Consider the following 26866-nt stretch of genomic DNA (forward strand, 5'->3'; position numbering starts at 1 on the left):
AAATCCTGTCCCCGCGTAAAGGACTTGTGGAAGACAGAAGGTTTCACTGAGCCTGGGACATATCAGCCACATGAATGGTGTGGTGGGGCCAAATGGCCTCCTACTGTCTTTCTATGATCTGCCAGTTCTGCCCAGAAACAGGCGGCCACGGCTTAAAAGCATGACCACCCTTCGGCAAGTGACCCCGGCTCTGAAATTCCAAAGCAGATCGGCCCAGGGAATCCCCTCGGATTCAGCCCCCAACCCCCACCCCACCGCCACCCCCTCCCCCACCCCCCTCCCAAGTGGGACCCATCACGAAATGGGCCGCTCCACCTCAGATGAAGTCTGGGCGAGCTTGCTTCTGTGCTCGAGTCCGTACACAAAGTGGAACGAGGTATCCCCTTTCTGCTTTAGCTCCTCTTTGACCTTCTGGGGGAAGGCGTCCCTCTCCAGCAGTTGGTAGGAGTCGCCTCTGACCACGAAGAGCCGGTAGTTCTCTGGGTCTGGCACATCAAACTTCTCAGCACACGCCCTCTCCACCTCCGTCACGCTTGTGTGCCCTGGCGCTAAGACAGGCACCTGGTTTACACAAGGTTCATGTAGAGAGATGTAGAGCAAATCCTACAAGGCAACAGGAGAAGTTGCAATGAATGAGTGAGAGAGAGAGACCGAGAGCTAGCACCATCATCCTACCCATGTTCGCATTGACTGTCAGGTTTGTTCAAACTATCATCGTCTGAGGGAGGGACTCTCTGTCCCTCAGGATGAATAGTTTCTTTTCCAGAACAATGGGTGGGAGGCTGAATGGCTTGAGTTGTAGAGAAAGACTGGTAGGAGGTTGAGCTTGTAGAAGTTTATAAAATCGTGAGGGGTACAAACAGAGTTAATGATGGGTTTCTTTTCCCTAGGGTGGGGGATTTCAAGACTAGGGGGCACATTTTTAAGGTGAGAGGAGAGAGATTTTAAAAAGACATGGGCCAAGTTTTTTGCAGAGAGTGGTTCGTGTGTGGAACGAACTTCCAGAGGAAGTGATGGATGTGGGCACAGTTACAGCATTTAAAAGGCATTTGGATAAGTACATGAATAGGAAATATTTGGAGGGATATGGGCCAAGCGTAGACAGGTGGGACTGGTTTAGTTTGGGATTATGGTTGAACCGAAGGGTCTGTTTGTGTGCTGCATGACTCTATGACTTTAAGAATTTAGGTGTGCACTTGTGATGCCAAAGGCCCCTGGCCACCTGCTGATAAATGGGATTTGAATAGTTGGCTTGCCATTTCTGACCAGCATAGACTCGATGGGCTGAGGGGCCTTTTGCTGTGCTGTAGACCTCTGTAACCTTGTGACTATTCACCACAATCCCAGTTCCCATGGGAGTGACCATTCTCAGGTGAAGATATTTCTGCCAAAACCCCACTTTGCTTGATTAATGGCTATCGTTTCTTTCTATCCCCCTAGGTTTGATCTCACTCACAACTGAGACCCTTTCGTCAAAGCTTTTCACTCTAATGATCATAGAATCCCTACAGTGGGGAAACAGGCCCTTCGGCCCAACAAGTCCACACCGAACCTCGGAGCATCGTGCCCAGACCCATCCCCTGTAACCCACCTAATCTACACATCCCTGGGCTGTATGCGCAATTTCCCATGGCCAATCCACCCTAACCTGCGCATCTTTGGACTGTGGGAGGAAACCGGAGCACCGGGAGGAAACCCACGCAGACACGGGGAGAATGTGCAAACTCCACACAGACAGTCATCGGAGGCTGGAATCGAACCCGGCTCCCTGGTGCTGTGAGGCTGCAGTGCAAACCACTGAGCCACCGCGCCACCTCATTATAAATACCTATATCAGGTCAACTCCAGTCTATTCTAGATAATAAAGCGTGGAGCTGGATGAACACAGCAGGCCGAGCAGCAGCTTAGGAGCACAAAAGCTGACGTTTTGGGCCTAGACCCTTTTTGCGCTCCTCTGATGCTGCTTGGCCTGCTGTGTTCATCCAGCTCCACACTTTGTTATCTCGGATTCTCCAGCATCTGCAGTTCCCATTATCCCAGTCTATTCTACTTTCCTGTGCAGTAATAACTATTCCCCTCTGGTCTCATTCCTGTGAATCTGTATCTCTCCATACGGGAACCAGCCCTCAAGCTCTCTATTTAAGAAGGGAATGCCAGGGTTTCAGGCCATCCTGTTATAGCTGAATGCGGAACAATGGAGCATTGAAAATCGGCAAGTAGCTAGCGTTGGAGGAATGTGGAATAGTTGGTGCATTTGTAGAATTTTAAAATTCATTCAAGGGTATCGCTGGCCAGGCAGCATTTACTGCCCATCCCTAATTACCCAGAGGGCAGTTAAGAGTCAACCACATTCCAGCAGCTCTGGAACACCATGTAGGCCCAGACCGGGTAAGGATGGCAGTTTTGTTCCCTGAAGTGGACCAGATAGGTATTTCCCCCCAACAATTGACAATGGTTTCTTAGTCATCATTAAAGCCTTATTTTTAGATTATCATTGAATTCAAATTCTGCCACCGGCCTGGCAGGATTCGAGCCCGTGGCCCCAGAATGTTATCCGGGTCTCTGGATTAATCAGCTAGCAATAATACCCATAGCCTCAGAGATAATGGGAACTGCAGATGCTGGAGATTTGCCTCCCCACATTGGAGGAGGTTTCAGAGCTGGGAAGGGGCTGAAAGCCAGGGAGAGCCTCGAACCTAAAAGTTAAGAATTTTAAACGCAAGGTGTTGCTGCGAGCAATGGTAGCTCAGTGCGCATAGAGACATCAAAAAACTCCATTAATGGTCTGCTTTCTCTGTGCTCCTCTCTTGCTGGCCTTTTATGCATCCTTAATTTTAACTAGTCTGACTTGATTTGATTTATGATCATCACGTGTACCTAGGTACAGTGAAAACTTTTGTTTTGCGTGCTGTACAGGCAGATCATACCTTGCGAAGCACATTAAGGTAATAGGACAGGGCAAGGAATACAATGGTACGGCTGCAGAGAAAGTGCATGCACAAAGGGCGAGATCAGCATTAAATTTAACATTTGAGAGGTCCCTTCAGAAGTCTAATAACAGCGGGGAAGAAGCTGTTCTTGAATCTTGTGGTACATATGTTTAAGCTTTTGTATCTTCTGCCTGAAGGAAGAGGTTGGAAAAGATGATAACAAATGGGAGGGGTCTTTGATGATGCTAACTGCGTTTCTGAGGTGGTGAGTAGTGTATGTGGAGTCAATGGTTGTGTTCATAACCCTCTGCAGTTTCTTACAATTGTGAGCAGAACTGTTGCCGTACCAAACCATGCTTCTCACTGGATGTCTAGACTGTAAACTCTGGAATTCCCTCCCTCAATATCTTTGTCTCTTCACTTCTCTTTCCTCCTTAAAACAATCTCTTTGACAACATTTTTTGGCACTTGATCTAATACCTCCTTACGGGCTCACTATCATATTTTGTTTCTAGGACATTGTTTCAGGATTCAGCGTAGATCGTTGGGGAGAAATTTCTTCAAAGGTTAGGTGAATCTGTGGAATTTTCAACCATAGGAAGGTGTGGAGGCCAAGTCATTGAATAAGAGATTGATAAATGTTTAGATTGTAAAGGCATCAGGAGTATGGGGAGAAAGTGACGTTGAGATAGAGGATCAGTCATGACCATATTGAATGGTGGAGCAGACTCAAGGGATTCTGTTTCTATGTGTTAGAATGCTTGTCTGAAGCACTTTGGGATGTTTCATTACATTAAAGGGGCAACATGCATGTTTGGAGTTTGGAGGAATGAGGAGTGATCTTGATGAGATGTAGTGATCCAATGGAGATTGGGAAGGATAGGTTCAGGGGCGATATTTCTCCTTATGGGGGAGACTAAAGGCAAGGCACCCAGCTTAAGAATTTTTGACAACAGAGGTGGTAACAACTTATTTCCCTCAAAACGTAGATTAACAGAGTGGAATTCTCTTCCCCAGGAGGTAGTGGATGCCAAGTTTTTAGATTTATTCGACGGCAAGTTAGATTTTTGATGGACAAAGAAATCGAAGGTTTACAGGGACTGGAAAGTGGAGCAGAGACCCCGACCATAGAACCATACAGCATGGAAACAGACCCTTTGGCCTGACTCGTCCATCCTGACCAGGCTTCCTAGTGTGAATTTGTCCCATTCGCCTGTGTTTGACATATATCCCTCAAAACGCTCCTTATTCACGTACCCAGTGTCTTTTAAATTGGCTTGTACCCATCTCCACTACTTGCCCTGGCAGCTTGTTCCATACACGCACCACTCTCTGTGTGAAAAGATTGCCCCTCAGGGCCCTTTTAAATCTTTCCCCTCTCACCTTCAAATTATGCCCTCAAGAGTCAGAGTCATAGAGCAGTGCTGCATGGAAGCAGAGCCTTCTGTCCATGGTGACCAGGTATCCTAAGTTAATCTAGTCCCATTTGCCAGCATTTGGCCCATATCCTTCTAATCCCTGAGATAACAAGGTGTGGAGCTGGAGGAACACAGCAGGCCGAGCAGCATCAGGGGAGCAGGAAAGCTGATGCTCCTTCTAAACCCTTCCCATTCATGTACCAGCCTCCACTACTTCCCCTGGCAGCTCATTGCATACATGCACCACCCTCTGCGTGAAAAAGTTACGCCCCCTTTTAAATCTTTCCCCTCTCACCTTAAACCTACGCCCCTCTTGTTTTGGACCCCCTTCCTCACCCTGGGGAAAAGACCAAGGCTATTCACCCTACAAACCTCCATCAGGTCACCATGATGCTATGGATTGGTGGATTAGGCCCATGGGGCCAAGGCGCTCCTCCGTCCCATGTTTCCACATAAATGTAAGTTGTTGGCATTGTAAATGCTCCTCCCCAATCCCAATCACAGCCCCCCCACCCCAATTCTGTTGGCAATAGTTTATCAACCTGTGCCGAGCGTCGCCTTGACTGGTTATGATGTACCGTCCTTCTTGTCCTCCATTGGCGTATCGATGACTTAGCCTCGTCGCTCATCTGCCGGCTGAGTTGCCGGGGTTGGAAGTTGCTGATGTGGTAAAGTGCCCCAAACATTGTCGTTAAGTAGTATCCACCTGGGGAAAGGGAGACAAAGTGTTCACGCGAAGGAGGCGGTTCAGTTAGTCAGGCTGAACTATCGACCCCAGGCCTGGCTGTGTTGCAGGCCTTAACCCCACCCTTCCTATCTTTTCTCGGCCTGGTTTGATTAAGGATCTATTTTAGCTATTTCTGGGTTCAGATCGGATCTTAAGTGGACAGGATTATGTTGTATCTGCGGGGCAAAAAAAGGCCATTCAGTTCATCATTTTGGTGCCACACAGACCCCACACAGGCCAAACTTAAGGCCGAAACATCCTGTAATTCTAGGCCAAAAGGCCCAAATTGTAATTGACAAGTTTCCTCTAATTCTACATATCAGCCCACAAATACTGCATCAATTATAAAGTTGTCAGCCTTCATATTCCAGAAATCTTTTCCCGCAGAAACAGAGATCCAACTCACGATCATTTCGCATAAAATTCCCAGTGAGCGGTAAGAGGGGAAAGATTTAGAAGGGACCTGAGGAGGGGATGTCATTTTCACACAAACAGCGGGTTTGTGTGTGGAATGAACTGCCAGAGAAGGTGGTAGGTGCAGGCTGCAGTTACAACATATAAAAGACCTTTGGACCTGGATAGGGAAGGTTTAGAGGGATACGGGCCACATGGGACTAGTTCAGTTTGGGAAACCTGGTCAGCAGGAAATGAGTTGGACCGAATGGCCTGTTTCTATCGTGTTATGAGTCTGTGGAAGAAGGGAACGAGAAAGGAGGAGAGGAAGAGCTGGTGGTGAGCACACAGGAAGAGTTAGTAATGGGTGTCCATGATGGTTGTCCTGCTGCACCCTGGGATTTTGGAAGGGGAAAAGTTCTGGGTTTCGGAGGCCCATCGTGGACATGGCTTTAAGGCCAAGGAGCACGTTCTGGCACGAGAAACCCGAACTGTGTTCCTTTCGCAGACATGCTCGCGATGCCTCACCTTCCCCATGGAGCTGGGTCTGGTCAAGGAGTTCCATCATGTATTCCACGTCGAGCGAGAGATTGGTCAAGTTGCTGCTGGTCAGGACGTAGGTCAGAACTGGTAGAAAATCGTCGGCTCCATAGGGCTTCCCTGGAATGGTGAAACGGGGGTTGGGGGATGTGGTGGGTGGAGGTGACATTACATGACAGGCAAGGTGAGATCACAAGAGCACAACAGATTTCACAAACTACAGAAACTAATCAGTTGGCGGCTCCAAGTACAAATACAGGAAGTCGGAGTTAGCTTTCAAACCTGCTCCACCATTAAATATGTTCATGAGCTGACCCTCTATCTCAATTCCATTCTTGTTTTCTCCCTATTCCCCTTGATACCTTTAAGCATTTATCAATGTCTTTCTTGAATATATTTGACTTTCTGCGCGAGAGAATTCCACAGGGTCACTACCCTTTTGAAGAAACCTGTAATTCCCTAACCATGCTTCCAGATCCCCCATTCCCTTCAATGTTTCGTACCTTCCTGAGAGGGGTCGTTATCGAAAACCTGCCAAAAATCTGAATACACTACATCTACTGGTTCCCCTTTATTGACTGTGCAAGTGACACCCACAAGTTTGTAGCACGTTATTTCTCCTTCATAAACTCACGATGAGACTGTCCCACTTTCTAACTCAGAAAGGCCACAGATCAGCCGCGATTTCATTCCCAGAGGTCATGCAGCACCAGGTTATAGTCCAACAGGTTTACTTGAAATCGCAAGCTTTCGGAGCTCTGAAGGTGACAAAGGGGAGAAGCTTGTGATTTTAAAGAAACCTGTTGGGCTATAACCAGACCTTGTCCAATATCAGCACCACCACATCATGGTGATCTCACTGAATGCAGGAGCAGGCTTGATGGGCTGAATGGCCTACTTTGTCTTCCCAACTCACCTGATGACCCAGACATGGCTTCGTAGATGAGCTTGCAGGCCTTCAGGAGTTGCACAACCTTCTTCCAGGGAGAGTAGAGCGTGTGCATGGTATTGAACTTCTGCTGGATTTTCTCCAGGCTCACGGCATCCGGTACATGGGCCGAGACACCCAGCTCGGCCAGGCTCTGGTTCTGCAGCACGAGCTGCTTGTCCCTGAGCTTTTTCAAGGAGCCGTCCTTGGTGTGGAAGTCCAGGAGGCAGGAGTAAATGTGATCCCGCAGGGGCTTCAGAATGCACTTCTGCAAAGCTTTCTCAATGGAGGCATCTGGAAGAGAAACACACACACAGACACACACACACACACAGAGTGACACAAACACACACACACACAGACACACACACACAGACACACACAGAGACACACACACAGACACACACACACGCAGACACACACAGAGACACAAACACACACAGACACACACACACACACACACACAGTGACACAAATACATACACACAGACACACACACACACACAGAGTGACACAAACACACACACACACACACAGACACACACACACACACACACACAGAGTGACACAAACACAGACACACACACACACACACACACACAGTGACACAAACACACACACACACAGACACACACACACACACAGAGTGACACAAACACACACACACACAGACACACACACACAGACACACACAGAGACACAAACACACACACAGACACACACATACATACACACACGCAGACACACACAGAGACACACACACACACAGACACACACAGTGACACACACACACAGACACACAGACAGACACACACACATACAAACACACACATACAGACAAACACACACACACAGAGACACACACACAGACACACACACAGACATATACACACACACACACACACGACACACACACACACACACACGGACACACACATACAGGCACACACACACAAACACAAACGCACACACACACACAGACACACACGTACGCACATACACACACACAGGCACATACACACACACACAGATGCACATACACACACACACGTACGAGGTCAATCACTGACAGTACTCCTTTAAGGCCCACAACTCCCCACCCACACGGGAGCCCTGACCCTACTGCAGGCCATTGAACCCCTCAATTCTAGACTAACCACATCAATGCCACTTTCCTATGCTACCCTATGTCCATTGACGCCATGCATATCCAGAAATCTATCGTGGAATCAAAGAAAATAGGAGCAGGAGTAGGCCTTTCAGCCCATCGAGACTGCTTTCCTATTCGCAGATGATCATCCAACTCAGTTTTCTGTTGCTGCTTTCTCCTCCCATTCCCTTTGGTGACTTTAGCCGTGAGAACTTCTATCTAACGCCTTCTGGAACACATTCAGTGTTTTGGCCTCATTCACCCGCTGTGGCAGAGAATTCCACAGGCTCCCCACTCTCTGAGTGAAGACATTTCTCCTCATCTTAGTCCCACATGGCCTACCCCCTGTATCCTCAGGCTGTGAGCACGCCCACCTCCAAGGGAAGATACCCCTCCTCATCTCAGTGCGGTATGGTTTGGCCCTTATCTTGAGACAGTGACCCCACTGTTTGCAGATGCCTCAACCTGGGGAAAATATCCTTCCCATTGAACCTTATAAGAACTTTGTAGATTTCAATGTGATCACCTCTCATTCTTCTAACCCAAGAAACAAGCCCAAAACTGCTCAAGCACTCCCCATTCTGCCTTCTGAGGGATTGGTCTGGTCAATGAACACTGTATGCTCTCTTTGGAATGTAGAACTTTAACTAAAGTGACTAAAACAGGACACAAACTTCCACCTGCGGTGTTACTGAGGCTCTGAGCAATTCGGTAACCACAACATTGCACTATGGGATGTGACCTAAATGGGTGAACGCAGGCCACTGTTGCTGCTTCTAATCTCATAGGAACAGTCATAGAGGCACAGAGATGTTACAGCACAGAAACAGACCCTTCGGTCCAACTCATCCATGCTGACCAGATATCCTAAATAAATCGAGTCCCATTTGCCAGCATTTGTCCATGAAATGAGCTGCCAGAGGAAGTGGTGGGGTCTGGTAGAGTTACAGCATTTAAAAGGCATTTGGATGGGTACATGGATAGGAAGGGTTTAGAGGGATATGGGCCAAATGCTGGCAAATGGGACTAGATTAATTTAGGATATCTGGTCAGCATGGATGAGTTGGACCGAAGGGTCTGTTTCAGTGCTAAACAACTCTCTGACTATTTGGCCTATATCCCTCTAAATCCTCCCTGTTCATGTCCCCATCCAGATGCCTTTTAAATGCTGTAACTGTACCAGCCTCCACCACTTCCTCTGGCAGCTCATTCCATACACACACCACCCTCTGTGTGAAAAAGTTGCCCGTTACGTTCCTTTTAAATCTTCCCCCTCTCTCCTTAAACCTGTGCCTCTCTAGTTTTGGACTCCCCCACCCTGGGGAAAAGACCTCGGCCATTCACCCTATCCATGCTCCTCATGATTTTATAAACATCTATAAGGTCACCCCTCAGCCTCGGATGCTCCAGGGAAAATAGCCCCAGGCTCTCCCTGTGGCTCAAATCCTCCAACCCCAGCAAGATGCTTGTAAATCTTTTGTGAATCCTTTCGAGTTTTAGTCAGAAAGCAATTGCAACTCTTTGTGAATCTTGAACACCAGAAGAATGATTGGTTTTCCCTTCTTTTGTAACATTATTAGCTTAAAGTCCCTATCACTCAGTTGCTTCTCTCTCGCTGGGGGTCCGATGCTGCTAACTCCAACTGGGCTCAGAACCACCTGGTACCAGTTACCCACTGCTTAGGGATTGTTGCTCATGCCCTGTGGTGGTTACCTTTTCTTTTATTCACTGGATGTGGGCGTCATTGGCTGGGCCAGCGTCATTGCCCATCCCTAATTGCCCAAGGAGGCATTAAGAGTCATATAGCATGGAAACAGACCCATCAGTCGAACAGTATCTTAAACTAAACTGTGAGGCAGCAGTGCACCACGCCACATCCTTACGTCAGTCAATGGAGGATGGTCAGGAGCCGATTCCACCCAAAGCTAAATTTGCTGTGGGTCTGGAGTCCCATGTGGGCCAGGCCAGGCACGGCCTGCAGTTTTCTTCCCTCCAGCTGAATCAGATGGGCTCTCTCCCCCAACAATTGACAACATTACTCTCTTATTTCCAGATTTTCTTTTAAACAAAATTGAAATTCTACCACTGCCAAGGCAGGATTTGAACCCAAGTCCCTAGAACGCTAGCGGGGTCTCTGGATTTACAGCCCAGCGAGATTACCACGAGGCTATTGCCTCCTATTCCAGCCACCTTGGCCTGGCCACATTCACACCTCCACTTCACAGAATCCCTAGAGTGCAGAAAGAGGCCATTCAGCCCACCCAGCCTGCATTGACCCTCTGAACAACATCCTGTCCAGGCCCACTCCATCCCCATAACCCAGCATTTCCCAATGGCTAACCCACTCAGCCTGCCCATCCCTGGACGCTATGTCCAAATGCCAATCCACCCTACCCTGCACATCTTTGGGCTGTGGGAGGAAACCGGAGCACCCGGAGGAAACCCACGCAGACACGGGGAGAGTGTGCAAACTCCACACAGACAGTCGCCCGAGGCTGGAATCGAACCCGGGTCCCAGGCACCATGAGGCAGCCATGCCAACCATTGAGTCACTGTGCCACCCATAGGCCTGCCACTGGATGGCAGTCAGGAGCCAGAAGCTCATACCACCCACAACTGAACTGTGGACATGGAAATCAGCTTTAATGGTTCAAACTCAACATTTCCCAGTAAAGTTGAAGCCATTCCTTTGAGTAATTAAACAGTCAATTAAAGTTAGCTAGGCATCCCTGACATTTTGTGCCCGTCCTAATGGCCTTTTGGAACTGCTTGACCATTTCGGAGAGCTGGGGTCCTGGAGTCATGTGTAGGCCAGAATTGGTGAGGGTGGCAGATTTCCCTCCCTCAAGGGCATTGATGACCAGATGGGTTTCGGTGACTGTCTGATGCCCATGCCACTACCGAGATTGGCTTCCTATTTGTTTCATTTAAGTTCCACCTGCTGCTTTTGTCGGAATTGAACCCCAATCCCCAGGGCATTAGCTGGGCCTCTGAATGCGGGAGCGAGCTCAAGGGGCCGAGTGGCCTATTTCTTCCATCCCTGAAAGGAACATAAATAAACTTTTGAGATAACAAAGTGTGAAGCTGGATGAACACAGCAGGCCAAGCAGCATCAGAGGAGCAGGAAAGCTGACGTTTCGGGCCTAGACCCTTCATCAGATCGATGCTGCTTGGCCTGCTGTGTTCATCCAGCTCTACACCTTGTTGTCTCAGCTTTAAAAGACATTTGGATAAGTACTCCAAAAGGAAAGGTTTGCAGGGATATGGACCACGGGCAGGCAGGTGGCAGTAGTTTAGTTTGATCAGCATGGACTAGTTGGACCAAAGGGTCTGTTTCTGACCTGTATGACTCTAACTCTGTTCTAAGTTGGTCCCCATTTATTCTGAGACTGATTCTGATTCCTCTGTCGCTTATCCTATTCCTCTCTTATGGGGTTCTCTCTTGTCAGCAGAGTCCAGGGGATTAATTTAGTGGAGGCGATGGCCTAGTGGCATTATCGTTGGACTGTTAATCCAGAGACCCAGATAACATGCTGGGGGGGTCCAGGGTTCGAATCCTGCTACAGCAGATGGTGAGGGTACGTGTGTGTGTGTGAGGGCGTGGGTTAGGGGGCTAGGCCATGGGGGAGATTAGGCTCTAAAATTATTGAACTTGATATTGAGTCTGAGGGCTGCAGTTTGTTATTAAACTCTCTGTTCTGCCTGGTAGCACTCGTGAGCAGGAAGTGAATGAGCAAACCAGATGACACTTTCTACTCACTGCCGTCACTTTGAAGTAAGCCACAAACTCCTGTTTCTCTGTTGCTGGGCTGGGTGACTGTGTAAGATTCACACAGATCCCCCTCCCCTCAGCTCGGGTAAACATAGAACCTTGCAGCTTTTTTTAAAGCGGTCACGTGATTTCCCAAAAAAAGAAGCTGTCAAAAAAATGTGCAAAAATTTGAAATTGCCCTTTCTCGCTAACCACGCCCTGTGAAAATCAATCATTTTGCCTAAGCTGGGCGGAACGCACTCTTTCTAGCTGCAGATGGACCATGAGAGAAAGCCTTGCATTCGCGTAGCACCTATTTCACTCACAGAAGAGTCATCCTTACCCAGCCTGGCTCTACAAGTGAGTCCAGACCCACAGCGATGTGGTTGACCTGAAATGGGCCCAGCAAAGCCATTCAGATCGAGGGGCAATTAGGGAAAGGCAGTAAAATGCTGGCATTGCCCACATCCAATGATTGAGAGGCTGGGAGGAGGCCCGAGCAGAGACGGGGACCGGAGGTGGTGGCCTAGTGGTATTATCACTAGACAATTCTCGGTAGTATGGACGTGTAGAGGGATCTTGGTGTCCATGTACATAGATCCCTGAAAGTTGCCACCCAGGTTGATAGTGCTGTTGAGAAGGCCTACAGTGTGTTAGGTTTTATTGGGAGAGAGATTGAGTTCCGGAGCCGTGATGTCAAGCTGCAACTGTACAAAACGCTAGTGCGGCCTCATTTGGAATATTGCGTGCAGTTCTGGTCGTCCCATTACAGGAGGGATGTGGAAGCATTGGAAAAGGTGCAGAGGAGATTTACCAGAATGTTGCCTGGTCTGGAGCGTAGGCCCTATGAAGAAAGGCTGAGGGACTTGGGTCTGTTCTCATTGGAGAGAAGGAAGCTAAGAGGGGATTTAATAGAGACATACAAGATGATCAAAGGATTAGATAGGGTGGGCAGTGAGAGTCTTTTTCTGAGGCTGATGACTTCAGCTTGTACAAGGGGGCATAGCTACAAATTGAGGGGTAATAGATTTAAAACAGATGTCAGAGGCAGGTTCTTTACTCAGAGAGTGGTAAGGGCGTGGAACGCCCTGCCTGCCAATGTAGTTAACTCAGTCACGTTAGGGGCACTTAAACAGTCCTTGGATAAGCATATGAATGATGATGGGATAGTGTAGGGGGAGGGGCTTAGATTAGTTCACAGGTTGACGCAACATCGAGGGCCGAAGGGCCTGTTCTGTGCTGTATTATTCTACGTTCTAATTAAATCAGAGACCCGGCTAATGTTCTGCAGACCTGGCTACAATTCCCACCGCAGCAGATGATGGAACTTGAATTCACCAAAAGCCTGGAATGAAGAGTCTAACAATGACCATGTGTCAATTGTTGGGGAAAAACCTATCTGGTTCACGAATGTCCTTTAGGGAAGGAAACTGCCATCCTTACCTGGCCTGGCCTACATGAGACTCCAGACCCACAGCAATATGGCTGACTCTCCACTGCCCTCTGGGAAATTAATGGTGACTGCCCAGTCATGTCCATGAATTCAATGTAAAACTTGGTCTGGTTTCAATACTTTGTTAAAATCGCTCATAAGATCTGGGCTTCGCTTTTAGACAGCATGTATTGCCCATCCCTAATTGCCCAGAGGACAGTTAAGCGTCAACCACATTGCTGTGGTCTGGAGTCACATGTAGGCCCAGACCAGGTAAGGATGGCAGTTTCCTTCCCTATGAATCCTTTGCTGATTGTCGGAAAACCCCATCTGGTTCACAAATGCCCTTTATGGAAGGAAACTGCCATCCTTACCTGGTCTGGGCCTACATATGATCAGAGGTAATGGGAACTGCAGATGCTGGAGAATCTAAGATAACAAAGTGTGAAGCTGGATGAACACAGCAGGCCAAGCAGCATCTTAGGAGCACAAAAGCTGACGTCTCGGGCCTAGACCCAAGGGTCTAGGCCTGAAACATCAGCTTTTGTGCTCCTAAGATGCTGCTTGGCCTGTTGTGTTCATCCAGCTTCACGCTTTGTTATCTGGGCCTACATGTGACTCTAGACCCACAGCAAGGAGATCGACTCTTAACTGCCCTCATTTGGGGATGAGGCAATAAACACTGGCCTAGCCACCCTCATCCCGTGAATTGATTTTTTAAAAAGGAAAGTACCACGACCCCATCGCCTCCCCTTGATAAATACAAAGCTTGCTCTGGATTCCGTGTCGTTGCCGTGGTTACCTATGTCACATTCCTCGTGCTCAGCCTGGTCCAGGATGGGAGTGAGCTCCGAGCTCTGGCTCAGGTAGTTTCGGAGGCTGGCGATCATGTGGTAGATGGCCTGCAGCATCTCGGTGCTGCTGGCGTACTTGTCCCGGTTTTGCTGCGTGTACGAGACGAAGCCTTGGACTAGGCCGCCGAAGTAGGAGCCCTTGTCCTGGCCTAGTTCCTCGATCTTGTTACGGACCCGGCGGTCGGCGGACACGAGGCCGGTGAACGCGTGGCCCATGGCCGACAGGCGGTACCGCACCTTGTCAGACAGGCCGCTCGAGAGGCGCTTCTGCTGCTTCTGGGGCGCACTGGCCACGTCGCTTTCGTCCTCCACGCTGCTGATGGACAGCGAGTCCAGCTCGGAAATGGAGGAGAGCGGCGGGCTGTCGCAGGCGAACAGCGAGGCCTCTGAGCGCGCTTTGGTCAGCGGCGGCGCCAATCCCTGCTCGTTCGCTTCCAGCCAGGAAGCCCGGTAGTGGGCCGGGAGTGTGTGGCTGCTCCGAGGCCTGGTCTCTGAGCCGGTACTCCTAGGCCTGGGCCTATCCCGCTCGGTGTCCTTGCTTTCTGGGGCCTCGCTGTCAGCGTCTTCCCCCCAGCTCCAGGCTGCACGCCGTGTGAAGTTCTTCCTCCTCAGAGCTGCCATGTTATTGTCTGACGCTGAGTCAGGGCAAGGGCCTACAGAGGAAAAACAACATCGAAAACAATGAAGCGACTCTCGGAAATTATGGAAGCGGGTTTCGACAGGAGAGAATGTTGCGTACAATCCTGGTCACCTTGTCATGGGAAGGAAGCCGGTAAACTGGAAACGATGCAAGAAATTGTGATGGATTCAAGATGGCGCCGACAGAGGGTGACCCTTTGCAAGCTCTCTACGGCAGGTCTTATTCTCATGTTTCTTACAATCGCTCAGCACTTGTGAACCTCAACTCTAAGTCAGCACTAACTCTATATTCCTCGCTCCATTCTATCACCCTATGATCTATGTACAGTATGATCCTTCTGTACTACACTTAAAACAAAACTCTTCACTATTCATGAGGCCTAGAGGTATTATCGCTGGACTGTTAATCCAGAGACCCAGACAATATCCTGGGAACCCCAGTTCGAATCCTGCCACGGCGGATGGTGGAATTTGAATTCAATAAAATATCTGGAATTAAGAGTCTAATGGTGACTATGAATCCATTATTGAGGGGAAAAAACTCTCCTGATTCACTTGTGTACTTTTGGGAAGGAAGCTGCCATCCTTACCTGGTCTGGGCCTACATGTGACTCCAGACCCACAGCAATGTGGTTGGCTCTTAACTGCCCTCCGGGGCAATAGGGATGGGCAATAAATGCTGCCTGGCCAGCGATGCCCTCATCCCATGAATGAATAATTTTTAAAAACTAGCTACATGTGACAATAATTAACCAAGACAAATCAAATTGAAAATATTTGCCAGGATGTTAGTAAGAATTGGCAGGTTTAAGCTGTAGGGAGAGGCGGGGACTTTGTTTCCTGGAGCGTAGGAGGCTGAGGGCTGATCTTATAGAGGTTTTTAAAATCATGAGGGGCATGGACAGGGCGAATAGCCAAGGTCTTTTCCCCAGGGTAGGGGAGTCCAAAACTAGGTTTAAGGTGAGAGGAGGGAGACTTAAAAGGGGCAGCTTTTTCACGCAGAGGGTGGTGTATGTATGGAATGAGCTGCCAGAGGAGGTGGTGGAGGCTGGTACAGTTACAGCATTTAAAAGGCATCTGGATGGGGACATGAGTAGGAAGGGTTTAGAGGGATACGGGCCAAATGCTGGCAAATGGGACTAGGTTAATTTAGGATACCTGGCTGACATGGACAGGTTGGGCCGCAGGGTCTGTTTCTGTGCTGTATGACTCTTCTAGTTAATTCATAGAGGTCTTTTGTTTATTCATTCAGGTCAATAGGTGATGCTGGTCAGGCCAAAATTTTTTTTAGATTCCCTACAGTGTGGAAACATGCCCTTCGGCCCAACAAGTCCACACCGCCCCTTGAAGCATCCCACCCAGACCCATCCCCCTATAACCCACACATCCCTGAACACTACGGGCAATTTAGCATGGCCAATCCACCTAGCCTGCACACCTTTGGACTGTGGGAGGAAACAGGAGCACCTGGAGGAAACCCACGCAGACACGGGGAGAATGTGCAAACTCCACACAGACAGTCGCCTGAGGGTGGAATCGAACCTGGGTCCCTGGCGCCGTGAGGCTGCGGTGCTAACCACTGAGCCACCGTGCCGCCCCATTTATTGCACATCCCAGAGGGCAGTTAAGGTCAACCACATTGCTGTGGGTCTGGAGTCACATGTATGCCAGACCAGGCAAGGATGGCAGACTTCACAGAATCATAGGATCCCTGCAGTGAGATTTGAACTCCAGATCTCCTGTTTACAAGGTAGGCATTTTAACTGGCTTCGCCCTGCAACAGGAGACCCGGGTTCAAGTCCCACCTGCTCCTGAGAATGTGTTAGCATCTCTGAACATGTTGGCTAGAAACACAGGTTAAATTAAAAACAAACCTAGAATCACTACAGTGTAGAAACAGGCCATTCTGCCCACCGAGTCCACACCGACCCTCCGAAGAGCACCACACCCAGATCCAAACCTCTAGCATATCGAAAACCCTGCTTGACTAACCCACCTAGACTGCCAACCCCTGGACACTAGCGGGGTAATTTAGCACGGCCAATCCACCTTAACCTTTGGGCTGTGGGAGGAAACCGGAGCACCCGGAGGAAACCCACACAGACACGGGGAGAATGTGCAAACTCCACACAGTCAGTTGCCTGAGGATGGAATTGAACCCAGGTCCCTGGCGCTGTGAGGCTGCAGTGTTAACTGCTGAGCCACCGTGCCACCCCAGAAGGGCATCTGGAAAAGGATTTCCTTCCTTAAATGATATTAGTGATCCTGATGGGTTTTCCCTGATAATGATCATCATTAGACACTCAATTCCAGATTTTTAATTAATTCAAATTCCATCATCTGCCCTGGTGGGATTTGAACCTGGGTTCATCAGAATGCTTCCCAAAATCTAGCCTAATGCATTCGCTGTTCACAATGTTTTTCTCTACATTGGGGAAACGGAGCACTGGGTGCCTGCTTCACAGAACATCCTACGTTCTGCTCACAAAAAAGACCCTGAGCTATCTGTTGCCTGCCACTTCAATGCACCACCCAGCTCCATGGCCAACATCTCTGTCTCTGGCTTGGTGGAAGAACAACACCTCAGTTTCCACTCGGGGATCCTACAGCCTTACAGACTCAATAGCGAGTTCAATCATTTTAGAGCCTAAACTCTCCCATATCCCAGCGCCCTACCCCACACACCAGGCCTTGTTATCACACAGCCTGCCACTACACACTATTGTTCGTCACTAACAGTCCCCACTAGTAGCTATTCACCCTCCCAGCCAGATGGTAATCCACTCCTTTGTCTATCCAACTGCTCTTTTCTCTCATACAGCAGCATCAGAGGAGCAGGAAAGCTGACATTTCGCGCCTCGACCCTTCTTCAGAAATGGGGAAGGGGGGGAGGTGGATGGAAGATGGATAGAGAAGAAGATAGATGGAGAGGAAACAGACTGGCCAAAGAGCTGGAGAAGGAGACAGTAAAGGTAAGTGTAGGTGGGGAGGTAGGGAGGAGATAGGGCAGTCCAGGGATGACAGACAGGTCAAGGGGGCGGGATGAGGTTAGTACGAAGGAAATGGGGGTTGGGCTTGAGGTGGGAAGAGGGGATAGGTGGGAGGAAGAACAGGTTAGGGAGGCGGGGATGAGCTGGGCTGGTTTTGGGTTGTGGGGGGTGGGGGGGGAGAGGAGATTTTGAAGCTGGTGAAATCCACATTGATACCATTGGGCTGCAGGGTTCCCAAGCGGAATGAGTTGCTGTTCCTGCAATCTTCAGGTGGCATCATTGTGGCACTGCAGGAGGCCCATGATGGACACCTTGTTATCTCAGATTCTCCAACATCTGCAGTTCCTACTATCTCTGCTCTTTTCTCTCTTTGGGCTTTACCCTATCATTGACTCCCTATCCCCACCTCCTCCTATTTTCTACATATAAACCGACATTTTCCCAGCTACCATCAGTTCCGAGGAAGGGTCGCCGGACCCGAAACATTAACTCTGATTTTTTCTTCACAGATGCTGCCAGACCTGCTGAACTTTTCCAGCAACTTCTGTTTTTTTGTCACCAGAATGTCACCTGGGTCTCTGGATTAACAGTCCAGTGATAACAGACCATCATCTACAGCATAGCATAAGGCCTTCGGTGGATTGAGTTTGCACCATCCAGAAACAGGCCCCTAACTATTGTAATCCCCACTTCCCAGCACTTCGCCCATAGTCTTCGCATCACAAGTACATATCTAAACATTACTTCAGTGTAATAAGGGTTTCAGCCTCTATAGCCCTTACAGGCAGAGAGTTCCAGACTCGCACCACACTCTGGTGTAAAAATATTTTCCTCCCATTGCCACCCAAACCTCCTGCCCCTTCCCTTTAAATCCATGTCTCCTGCTCATTGATCCCTGCACCAAGGAGAAGACATTGTCCCTCTCTACGCTACATATTGCCCTTATAATTTTATACATCTCAATCAGCAGAGTGTACCATCTACAAGATGCCCTGCAAAAATTCACCAAAGATCATCAGACAGCACCTTCCAAACCCATGACCACGCCCCTCCAGAAGGACAAGGAGCAGCAGATACTTGGGAACACCAGCCCCCTGCAAGTTCCCTCCAAGCCCCTCACCATCCTGACTTGGAAATATATTGCTGTTCCTTCACTGTCAAAATCCTGGGAATTTCCACCCTAAGGGCATTGTAGGTCCCTACAGCATGTGGACTGCAGCAATTCAAGAAGGCAGCTCCCCGCCACGCTCTCAAGGGGCAATTAGGCATGGGTAGTAAACACTGAGCCCAGCCAGAGTCACCCTCATCCAACAAATGAATAAAGCAAACATATTCCCCCTCTGCTCTGAGGCAAACTATTCCAGATGGTTCAATCTCTTATCACAACTGAAACTCTCCAGCCCAGGTAATGTTCCGGTAAATCCCCTCTGTACCCTCTCCAGTTTTGTCACATCCCTCGTTTAGGATGGGTTACAGGACTGGACACAGTTCTCTCTCTGTGGCCATACCAATGCATTATACAGTATTGATAAGGTCTTCTATTTTGTTTTGGTGGAAGTAACCAGGACCATAAGGGGCTGTGGCCACAGATAAACCAAATGAGGAAATGAGAAAGAGTTTCTTTGCCCAGGGAGCAGTGAGAATGTGGAACTACCTCCCACGGTTGTGGTAAACAGAGCATCTAAGGGGAATTTAGATCAATAGACAAGGGAGAAGGGAATTAATTAGACCGTGTGAGCACACAAATTTCAAGAATGAGAGATCCCCTCCAGCTTGCTCTTTTTCATTCAATCACAGCATGTGGTTGGGGCAGCTTTTTCTCTTCTGTTCATGGGATGTGGGCATTGCTTGCTAGGCCAGCATTTATTGCCCATCCCTAATTGCCCCAGAGGGCAGCTAATAGTCCACCACGTTGCTGTGGGTCTGGAGTCACATGTCAGCCAGACCAGGTAAGGTTGGCAGTTTCCTTCCCTAAAGGGCATTAGTGAACCAGACAGACATTTGCCAACAATAGATTAATGGACACCATGAAAACTGGATTTAATTTCACATTTTCAATTTAATTTAAATTTTACTGCTTGCTGCAGTGGGATTTGAAGCCACAGCCTCAGGACATTAGCCTGGGCCCCTGGCTAATCCCGCAGCATAGCCGCTACACACCGTGCCTCCCATTTCTCAGCCATCCCAAGTTGCCCTTGAGAAGGTTGTGGTGATCTGCATTCCCTCTAATTCCTCCCCCCGCTACCCCCACCATTGTGGGAGTCCTCCAAAGTTCATGCACAGTAGACTTCCCTGACCCACAAGTCAATGCATCGCCATGCTAATTGGCCTCCAACCAGCTCTACGGTTTAGAATGAGCATCGGTGACAAGCTGCCATCTTGAGTTTCTGCAGTCTGTCTGGCATAGATACACCCACAATGCCATTAGGGAAGGAATTCTGGGATTTGACCCAGCAACACCAATGGAACGACAAAATATTTCCCGAGTCAGGATGGTGAGTGGGTCAGAAGGGATCCTGCAGGTACTCCACCCTTCAGTCAGATCATGACTGTCTGTTCTCAGCTCCACGTACCCCCATACCCCATGGCGAACCTCCCCTAACCACAATCAGTCAGTAATAGTTCTTGAGGCTAAAAGGGGTCAAAGGTTATGGGGGGTAAAGAGGGAACAGGGGACTGAATTGGATGGTCAGCCATGATCCTATTGAATGGTAAAGCAGACTCAAAGGGCTGAATGGCCCACTGCTCCTATTTTGTGTTTCATGTGCTCAGCTTAAATAATAGCCTGCCTTCTCATTCTTCCAAGCAAAGTGCATGACCTCACATTTTCTGACATTAAACTCCATCGTTCAGATTTGTGCCCACTCGGTCAATGTATCCATATTCCCTTTTTGAGATTCTCTACGTCCACATCACAACATGCCTTCCCAACTGTTTTTGTATCGGCAGCAAACTTGGGAGGGATTACATGCTTCCTAGTCATTAGTACAGATTTGGGCAACAATAGCATCAATAGCTGGAGAAACACAGCGGGTCTGGCTGCATCTGTGGAGAGAAAACTGAATTAAAATTTAACCTTTCATCTGAAGGGTCTTTCCACTGACCACTGCCAGACCCGCTGAGTTTCTCCAGCAATTTCCATTTTCCTTTCGGATTTCCCGTATCGGCAGTTCTTGGTTTTTCTGGGAATATGGAAATAAATCCTGACTTGGAAATACGTCGCTGCTCCTTCTGTAACGCTGGGTTAAAATCCTGGAATTCCCTCCCTAAAGACATTGTGGTCTGCCCACAGTATATGGACAGTAACAGTTTAAGGAAACAGCCCACCACCATCTACTCCAGGGGCAATTAGGGACGGTCAATAAATTCTGGCCCACACATGCAGAAAAGAAAATAATTGAAGCCTTGGGACTAACGTCAACAAATTGATCAATGAGATACAAATTAATGTATCTCATAGAATCCCTAAATTGTAGAAACAGGCCCTTTGGCCCAACAAGTTCACAGTGACCCTCAGAGCATCCCCCCCCAGACCCTTCTCACCCACGTAATCTACACATCCCTGAACATTATGGGTAATTTCCCACGGCCAATCCACCCTAACCTGCACATCTTCGGACTGTGGGAGGAAACCCACGCAGACACAGGGAGAATGTGCAAACTCCACACAGACAGTCGCCCGAGGCTGGAATCAAACCCGGGACCCTAGTGCCCTGAGGCAGCAGTGCTAACCACTGAGCCACTGTGCTGGTTACCTTCGAAGGCTTCCTCTTCTTCCAGGCTCTTCCCAGAATCCGACCTCTCCACAGCCTTTCCCAATGCTGCCTCCTGCTGGTTTCGGGGGGAAGTGGGACTCGCTTCGCGGCTGGCCCCTGCCGGTTTCTTGCACCTGGTCGCCAGGCGTGAATGCTTGAAAGCGTGAGTCTGCAGTGGGATCTTGGTGACCCATCCATCCCCATGCTCCTTCAGGAACAGAGGGTTGATGAAGAATAGGGCTCCGTTCTCGGCCGTCACTTGGATGGAGCACATCGGAACAGGCTTCTCCTTCAGGAGCTCAAAGCTGGATGTGGGGCTGACAGCCAACATGTCACCCTTGGCTTCCGGGAACGTCGTCTCTCGGTTCTGGTTAAATGGTGATTCCCAGAACACTGGATGGAGACAAGGGAGAAGACCGGTTCAAAGAATGCAATTGGAGGAAGGTATAGGGGAGATGTCAGAGGTAGGATCTTCACACAGAGTGGTGGGCGTGTGGAATGTGCTGCCGGTGGTGGGAGACGGGTCAGATACTTCAGAGACTTTTAAGCGACTCTGGGATAGGCACATGGAGGATAGTAAAATGTAGGGTATGCCAGGTAGATTGATCTTAGTAGGATAATGGGTCAGCACAACATTGTGGGCCGAAGGGCCTGCACTGTTCTATGTTCTAAGGGCTCACTCTGCGTCCGCAATGTTTTTCTTTCTCAGTAAAGGTCATACAGCACAGAAACAGGTCCTTCGGCCCAACCAGTCGGTGCCGACCATAATCCCAAACTAAACTGGTCCCACTTGCCTCCGAACTAAAACCCCAAAAAACTGCGGACGCTGTAAATCAGGAACAAAAACAGAAGTTTCTGGAAAAGCTCAGAAGGTCTGGCAGCATCTGTGAAGAAAATAAAAAATCAGAGTTAACATTTCGGGTCTGGTGACCCTTCCTCAGAACTGATGGTGTCTGGGAGGACGTCCATTTATGTGCAGAAAATAGGAAGGGAGGTGGGGTGGGGAGTAAATGATACGATAGAGCTGACTCAATCCTATTTTCTGCATATAAACTGACATTTTCCCAGCTACCACCAGTTCTGAGAAAGGGTCACCAGTCCTGAAACGTTAACTCTGTTTATTTTACTTCACAGATGCTGCCAGACCCACTGAGCTTTTCCAGCAACTTCTGTCCCACCTGCCTGCTCCTGGTCCGTATCCCCTCCAAACCTTCCTATTCTTGTGCTTATCCAAATATATTTTATGTGTTGTAACTGTACTTACATTTAGCACTTCCTCTGGAAGTTCATTCCACACACGAACCACTCTCGTGTAAAACAATTTGCCTCTCGTGCGTTTTTTAAATCTCTCTCCTCTCACCTTAAAAATGTGCCCCCTGGTTTTGGAGTCCACCATCGTAGGGAAAAGACACCTAACCATTAACATTATCAATATCCATCATGGTTTTATAAGCTCCTACGCTCCAGTGAAAGAGGTCCCAGCCCATGCAGTCTCTCCTTATAATTCAAAGCCTTCACTCCCAGCAACATCCTGGTAAATCTTTTCTGAACCCTTTCAAGTTTCAGCCTTGCTATAGCAGGGAGACCAGAATTGTGTTCTTTAGGACACAGGACAGTGAACTGTGACTCCCTGGTAAGGCTCAGGTGGCAAGATATGATGGAGTTTGCAACCACCTCTTGTAAAAGGCTACTGTCCTTGAAGGGAGAGAGATAATGGGAACTGCAGATGCTGGAGAATCCGAGATAACAAAGTGTGAAGCTGGATGAACACAGCAGGCCAAGCAGCATCTCAGGAGCACAAAAGCGGATGTTTCGGGCCTAGACCCTTCATCAGAAAAGGGGGATGGGGAGAATGTTCTGGAATAAATAGGGAGAGAGGCGGAGGTGGACCAGAGATGGATAGAGGAGACGATAGGTGGAGAGGAGAGTATGGGTGGGGAGGTAGGGATGGGATAGGTCAGTCCGGGAAGGATGGACAGGTCAAGAACACCATCCTGCCTCCTTGACCTGTCCGGCTTCCCCGGACTGACCTATCCCCTCCCTACCTCCCCACCCATACTCTCCTCTCCACCTATCTTCTTTTCTCTCCATCTCCGGTCCACCACCCCGTCTCTCCCTATTTATTCCAGTTCCCTCTCCCCATCCCCCTCTCTGATGAAGGGTCTAGGCCCGAAACATCAGCTTTTGTGCTCCTGAGATGCTGCTTGGCCTGCTGTGTTCATCCAGCTCCACACTTTGATGTCCTTGAAGGGGTTTGGTGGAGGTGGTGGAGGGGGAAACGAGAGAAGAAAGGAGGGAGGGAGAGAGAGATGAACACAGACGGAGTGAGAAAGTTGGGAGACACATGGCCACAGGGACATAGGCGGAGATAGAGAGATGACAAACGGGAGAGGTACACAGAGATAGAGTCAGAAGCCGCGCGACACCAGGCTATAGTCCAACAGGTTTATTCGAAATCACAAACTCCCAGAGCGCTGCTCCTTCGTAGGTTGAGGTCCTAGACTTTACCTGACAAAGGAGCAGTGCTCTGAAAGTGTGTGATTTTGAATAAATCTGTTGGACCATAACCCAGTGTCCCATGACTTCTGACTTTGTACCCCCCCAGCACCTCCACATCATGGAGAGAGAGAGAGAGAGACTCACCCAGAGAGACAAACACAGAGGGATAAAGATCAGCAGACAGAGACACGTGCAGAGGGAGTCTGAAAACGATATACATGGAGAGATGGGCAGAAAGAGAGATGGATGCTATCAGAAAGGTGTACAGACTGGCAGAGAGAGGAAGTCCCAGGGGAGACATCCTGGCGAGCACACAGGCAGCAAAGGTCGCCGAGAGAGGTGTACAGAGGGTGACTGACTCAGAGCTGTAACGAGGGTGAAACTTGTGAATAATGGGGCTGGCCTGGACATGTTGTGTACCTCAAAATGAGAACTCCAGCAGCAATGGCTTCCGTCAATGGTGAGTCTGTTTTTCCTTCCAGGAGACAGAGCAGGTAGAGAGAGGGGAGGAAAGGAGGGCTGGAGAGAAAGAGAGAGGAGGGAGGAGAGAGATAAAGAGGAGAGGAAAGGAGAGAGCGGAGGGAAAGAGTGAGAGAAGGGGGCAAGGAGAGGGAGGAGGAAAGAACCATCAGGAATAGGAGCAGGAGGAGGCCATTCTGCCCTTGAGCCAAGTATACACAAGGACTCTGCCCCCACTGCTCTCTGTGACAAGGAGTTCCAAAGACTCTCAATCCTCTGAGAGAAGAAATTCCTCCCCATCTCAGTCTGAAATTGGTGCCCTCTGATCCTGGGTTCTCCCATGAGGCAAAACATCCCCTCAGCATCAACCCTGTCAAGCCCCTTAAGAATCCAGTAGGACACAATAAGATCACCCCTCATTCTTCTAAACTTCAGCGAGTAGAGTCCCAACCTGTTTAACCTCAAAAGAAAACAGAGAGAGAGAGATAAAGGAGCGAGTAAGGGAAGGAGGGGGTGATGGATGGAGAGAGAATTGGGTGGAAAAGAGAGAGAAAGAGAGAGACATAGATTAAGGATGAAGAGAGAGAGAAGGGAAGGGGGCAAGAGGGAGCTGAGGGGAAAAGGAGAGGAAGGTGAGAAGGGAGGGAAGGAGGGAGAAGGGGGGATGGAGGGAGGAGGGAAGGAGTGGGGAAGAGGGAGGTAGAGGAGAGAAAGAGGGGGAGGAGGGAAGGAGAGAGAAGGAAGGGATGGGGGAGGAGGCAGGGAGAGGGGCGAAAGAGAGGGAGGTGAGAAGGGAGGGAAAGAGAGAGAAGGGAAGGAGGGAGGAAGAGGGAGAGGGAGACAGAGGAAGGTGAAAAGGAAGGGAATGGCAGATAAAGAGGAAGGTAGGGAAGAAGTGAAAGGGTGACAGAGGGAAGAAAGGAAGGTGATGGAGAAAGGCAAGGGACGGAGATGTGGGGGAAGATAATGAAGGGAACAGGGCTGAAGAGGAGGGATAGGAAGGGAGCGAGGGAGTGTAAAAGAGAAAGGAAGAGAAACTGAACTCTTTCCAATAACGAGACTGCGGAGGCGAGTGTAATGGGGAGGAAACACAATGCAGGAAATGGGTTTGTAAGAAAGGAAATTAACAAAGTGAATATAAAAGGAGTAACATCAGAAAAACTCACTCATGCCCAGGGCTGAGATCTTCTCCAGCTGCTCCTTGCTGTTCGCCTGCAAGATGGCCGTGGGTAGTTGGAGTCGAAAGGGCAGGACATCCCTATAAGATGGAAGAGCGTTAGCGTGGGGACAGAACAAAACAGTGACAATTTTCACAGTTCCTTCTTTTACCCTGACCTTCCTGTGTGCAATTATAAACGTGTAAGGCATGGGATGATTTTATTTCTATTTTCTGAAGCCTCTTTGACCTAAGGAAGATTGGTGCGGTTCGATATCCCATATCTTGAGGTTCCTCGCCATCTCTACGTCACAGCTTCTGCTGGGGATGGGGAAGTGATAGAGAGAGAGAGAGAGAGAGAGACAGAGACCAGCTTTGAGAAAATTGGTCACAGTCATTTCAAGAAAGAGATGAATAGAGCTCTTAAAGGTAGTGGAATCAACGGTTATGGGGATAAGGCCAGAACAGGATACTGTTTGTGGTTGATCAGCCATGATCATATGAATGGTGGTGCTGACTCGAAGGGCCGAATGGCCTACTCCAGCATCTATTGTCTATTGTCTATTATCTATTGTCTAAAACACAAGTGAATGTTTTTGATGAGTTTGAGAGTCTTGATAGCAGAACATCTGAGATCATTGTATAAAAAGTTCGAGAGAGAGAGAGAGGGAGATGCAATTAATTATTGTCTAAATGAGTAGGAACGTTGTGTCTGGCTGGAGATCAGAATGTTTAGAGGAGAGGTCCTCAATAGGGGCAGGACGATGGGTTAAAAGCAGGTGATAATCTGGTCAGAGACAGTAGGAAGAGAGAAGAGTTGAACACGTGGCTACAGGGATGGTGCAGGAGGGAGGGTTTTGGATTCTTGGATAATTGGGGCTCTTTCTGGGGTAGGTGGGACCTCTACAAGCAAGATGGTCTTCACCTGAACCAGAGGGGTACCGATATCCTGGGGGGGGAATTTGCTAAGGCTATTCGGGTGGGTTTAAACTAATTCAGCAGGGGGATGGGCACCAAAATTGTAGTTCGACTATAGAAAAGGTTGAGACTAGGGTGGTCCGAAATAAAGTTTCAGGGAAGCAAGATGGCACCGGCAAGCAAGAAATTGGTTTGAAGTGTGTCTACGTCAATGCCAGGAGCGTTCGGAATAAGGTGGGTGAACTTGCAGCATGGGTTAGTACCTGGGACTTCGATGTTGTGGCCATTTCGGAGACATGGATAGAGCAGGGAGAGGAATGGTTGTTG

General features: G+C 49.0%; 1 protein-coding gene across 2 annotated transcripts in view; it reads right to left on the minus strand.

Annotated features, from left to right (window-relative positions):
* Window positions 1–285: 285 nt before the first annotated feature.
* LOC125447745 (ras and Rab interactor 3-like) overlaps window positions 286–26866 on the minus strand; it is a 68694-nt gene continuing 42113 nt past the window's right edge. For both annotated transcript variants that reach the window (XM_048522416.2, XM_059640998.1), the window contains 7 exons: window positions 25632–25723; window positions 21508–21900; window positions 14072–14776; window positions 6925–7230; window positions 5997–6128; window positions 4891–5054; window positions 286–603 (listed from right to left, as the gene is read on the minus strand). In XM_048522416.2, the coding sequence (XP_048378373.1) occupies window positions 295–603; window positions 4891–5054; window positions 5997–6128; window positions 6925–7230; window positions 14072–14776; window positions 21508–21900; window positions 25632–25723 (2101 nt within the window). In that variant the 3' untranslated portion in view covers window positions 286–294. The remainder of the gene's footprint in view (window positions 604–4890; window positions 5055–5996; window positions 6129–6924; window positions 7231–14071; window positions 14777–21507; window positions 21901–25631; window positions 25724–26866) is intronic.

The sequence above is a fragment of the Stegostoma tigrinum genome, chromosome 39 (assembly GCF_030684315.1).
Source record: "Stegostoma tigrinum isolate sSteTig4 chromosome 39, sSteTig4.hap1, whole genome shotgun sequence".
Taxonomy (NCBI): Eukaryota; Metazoa; Chordata; class Chondrichthyes; order Orectolobiformes; family Stegostomatidae; genus Stegostoma; species Stegostoma tigrinum.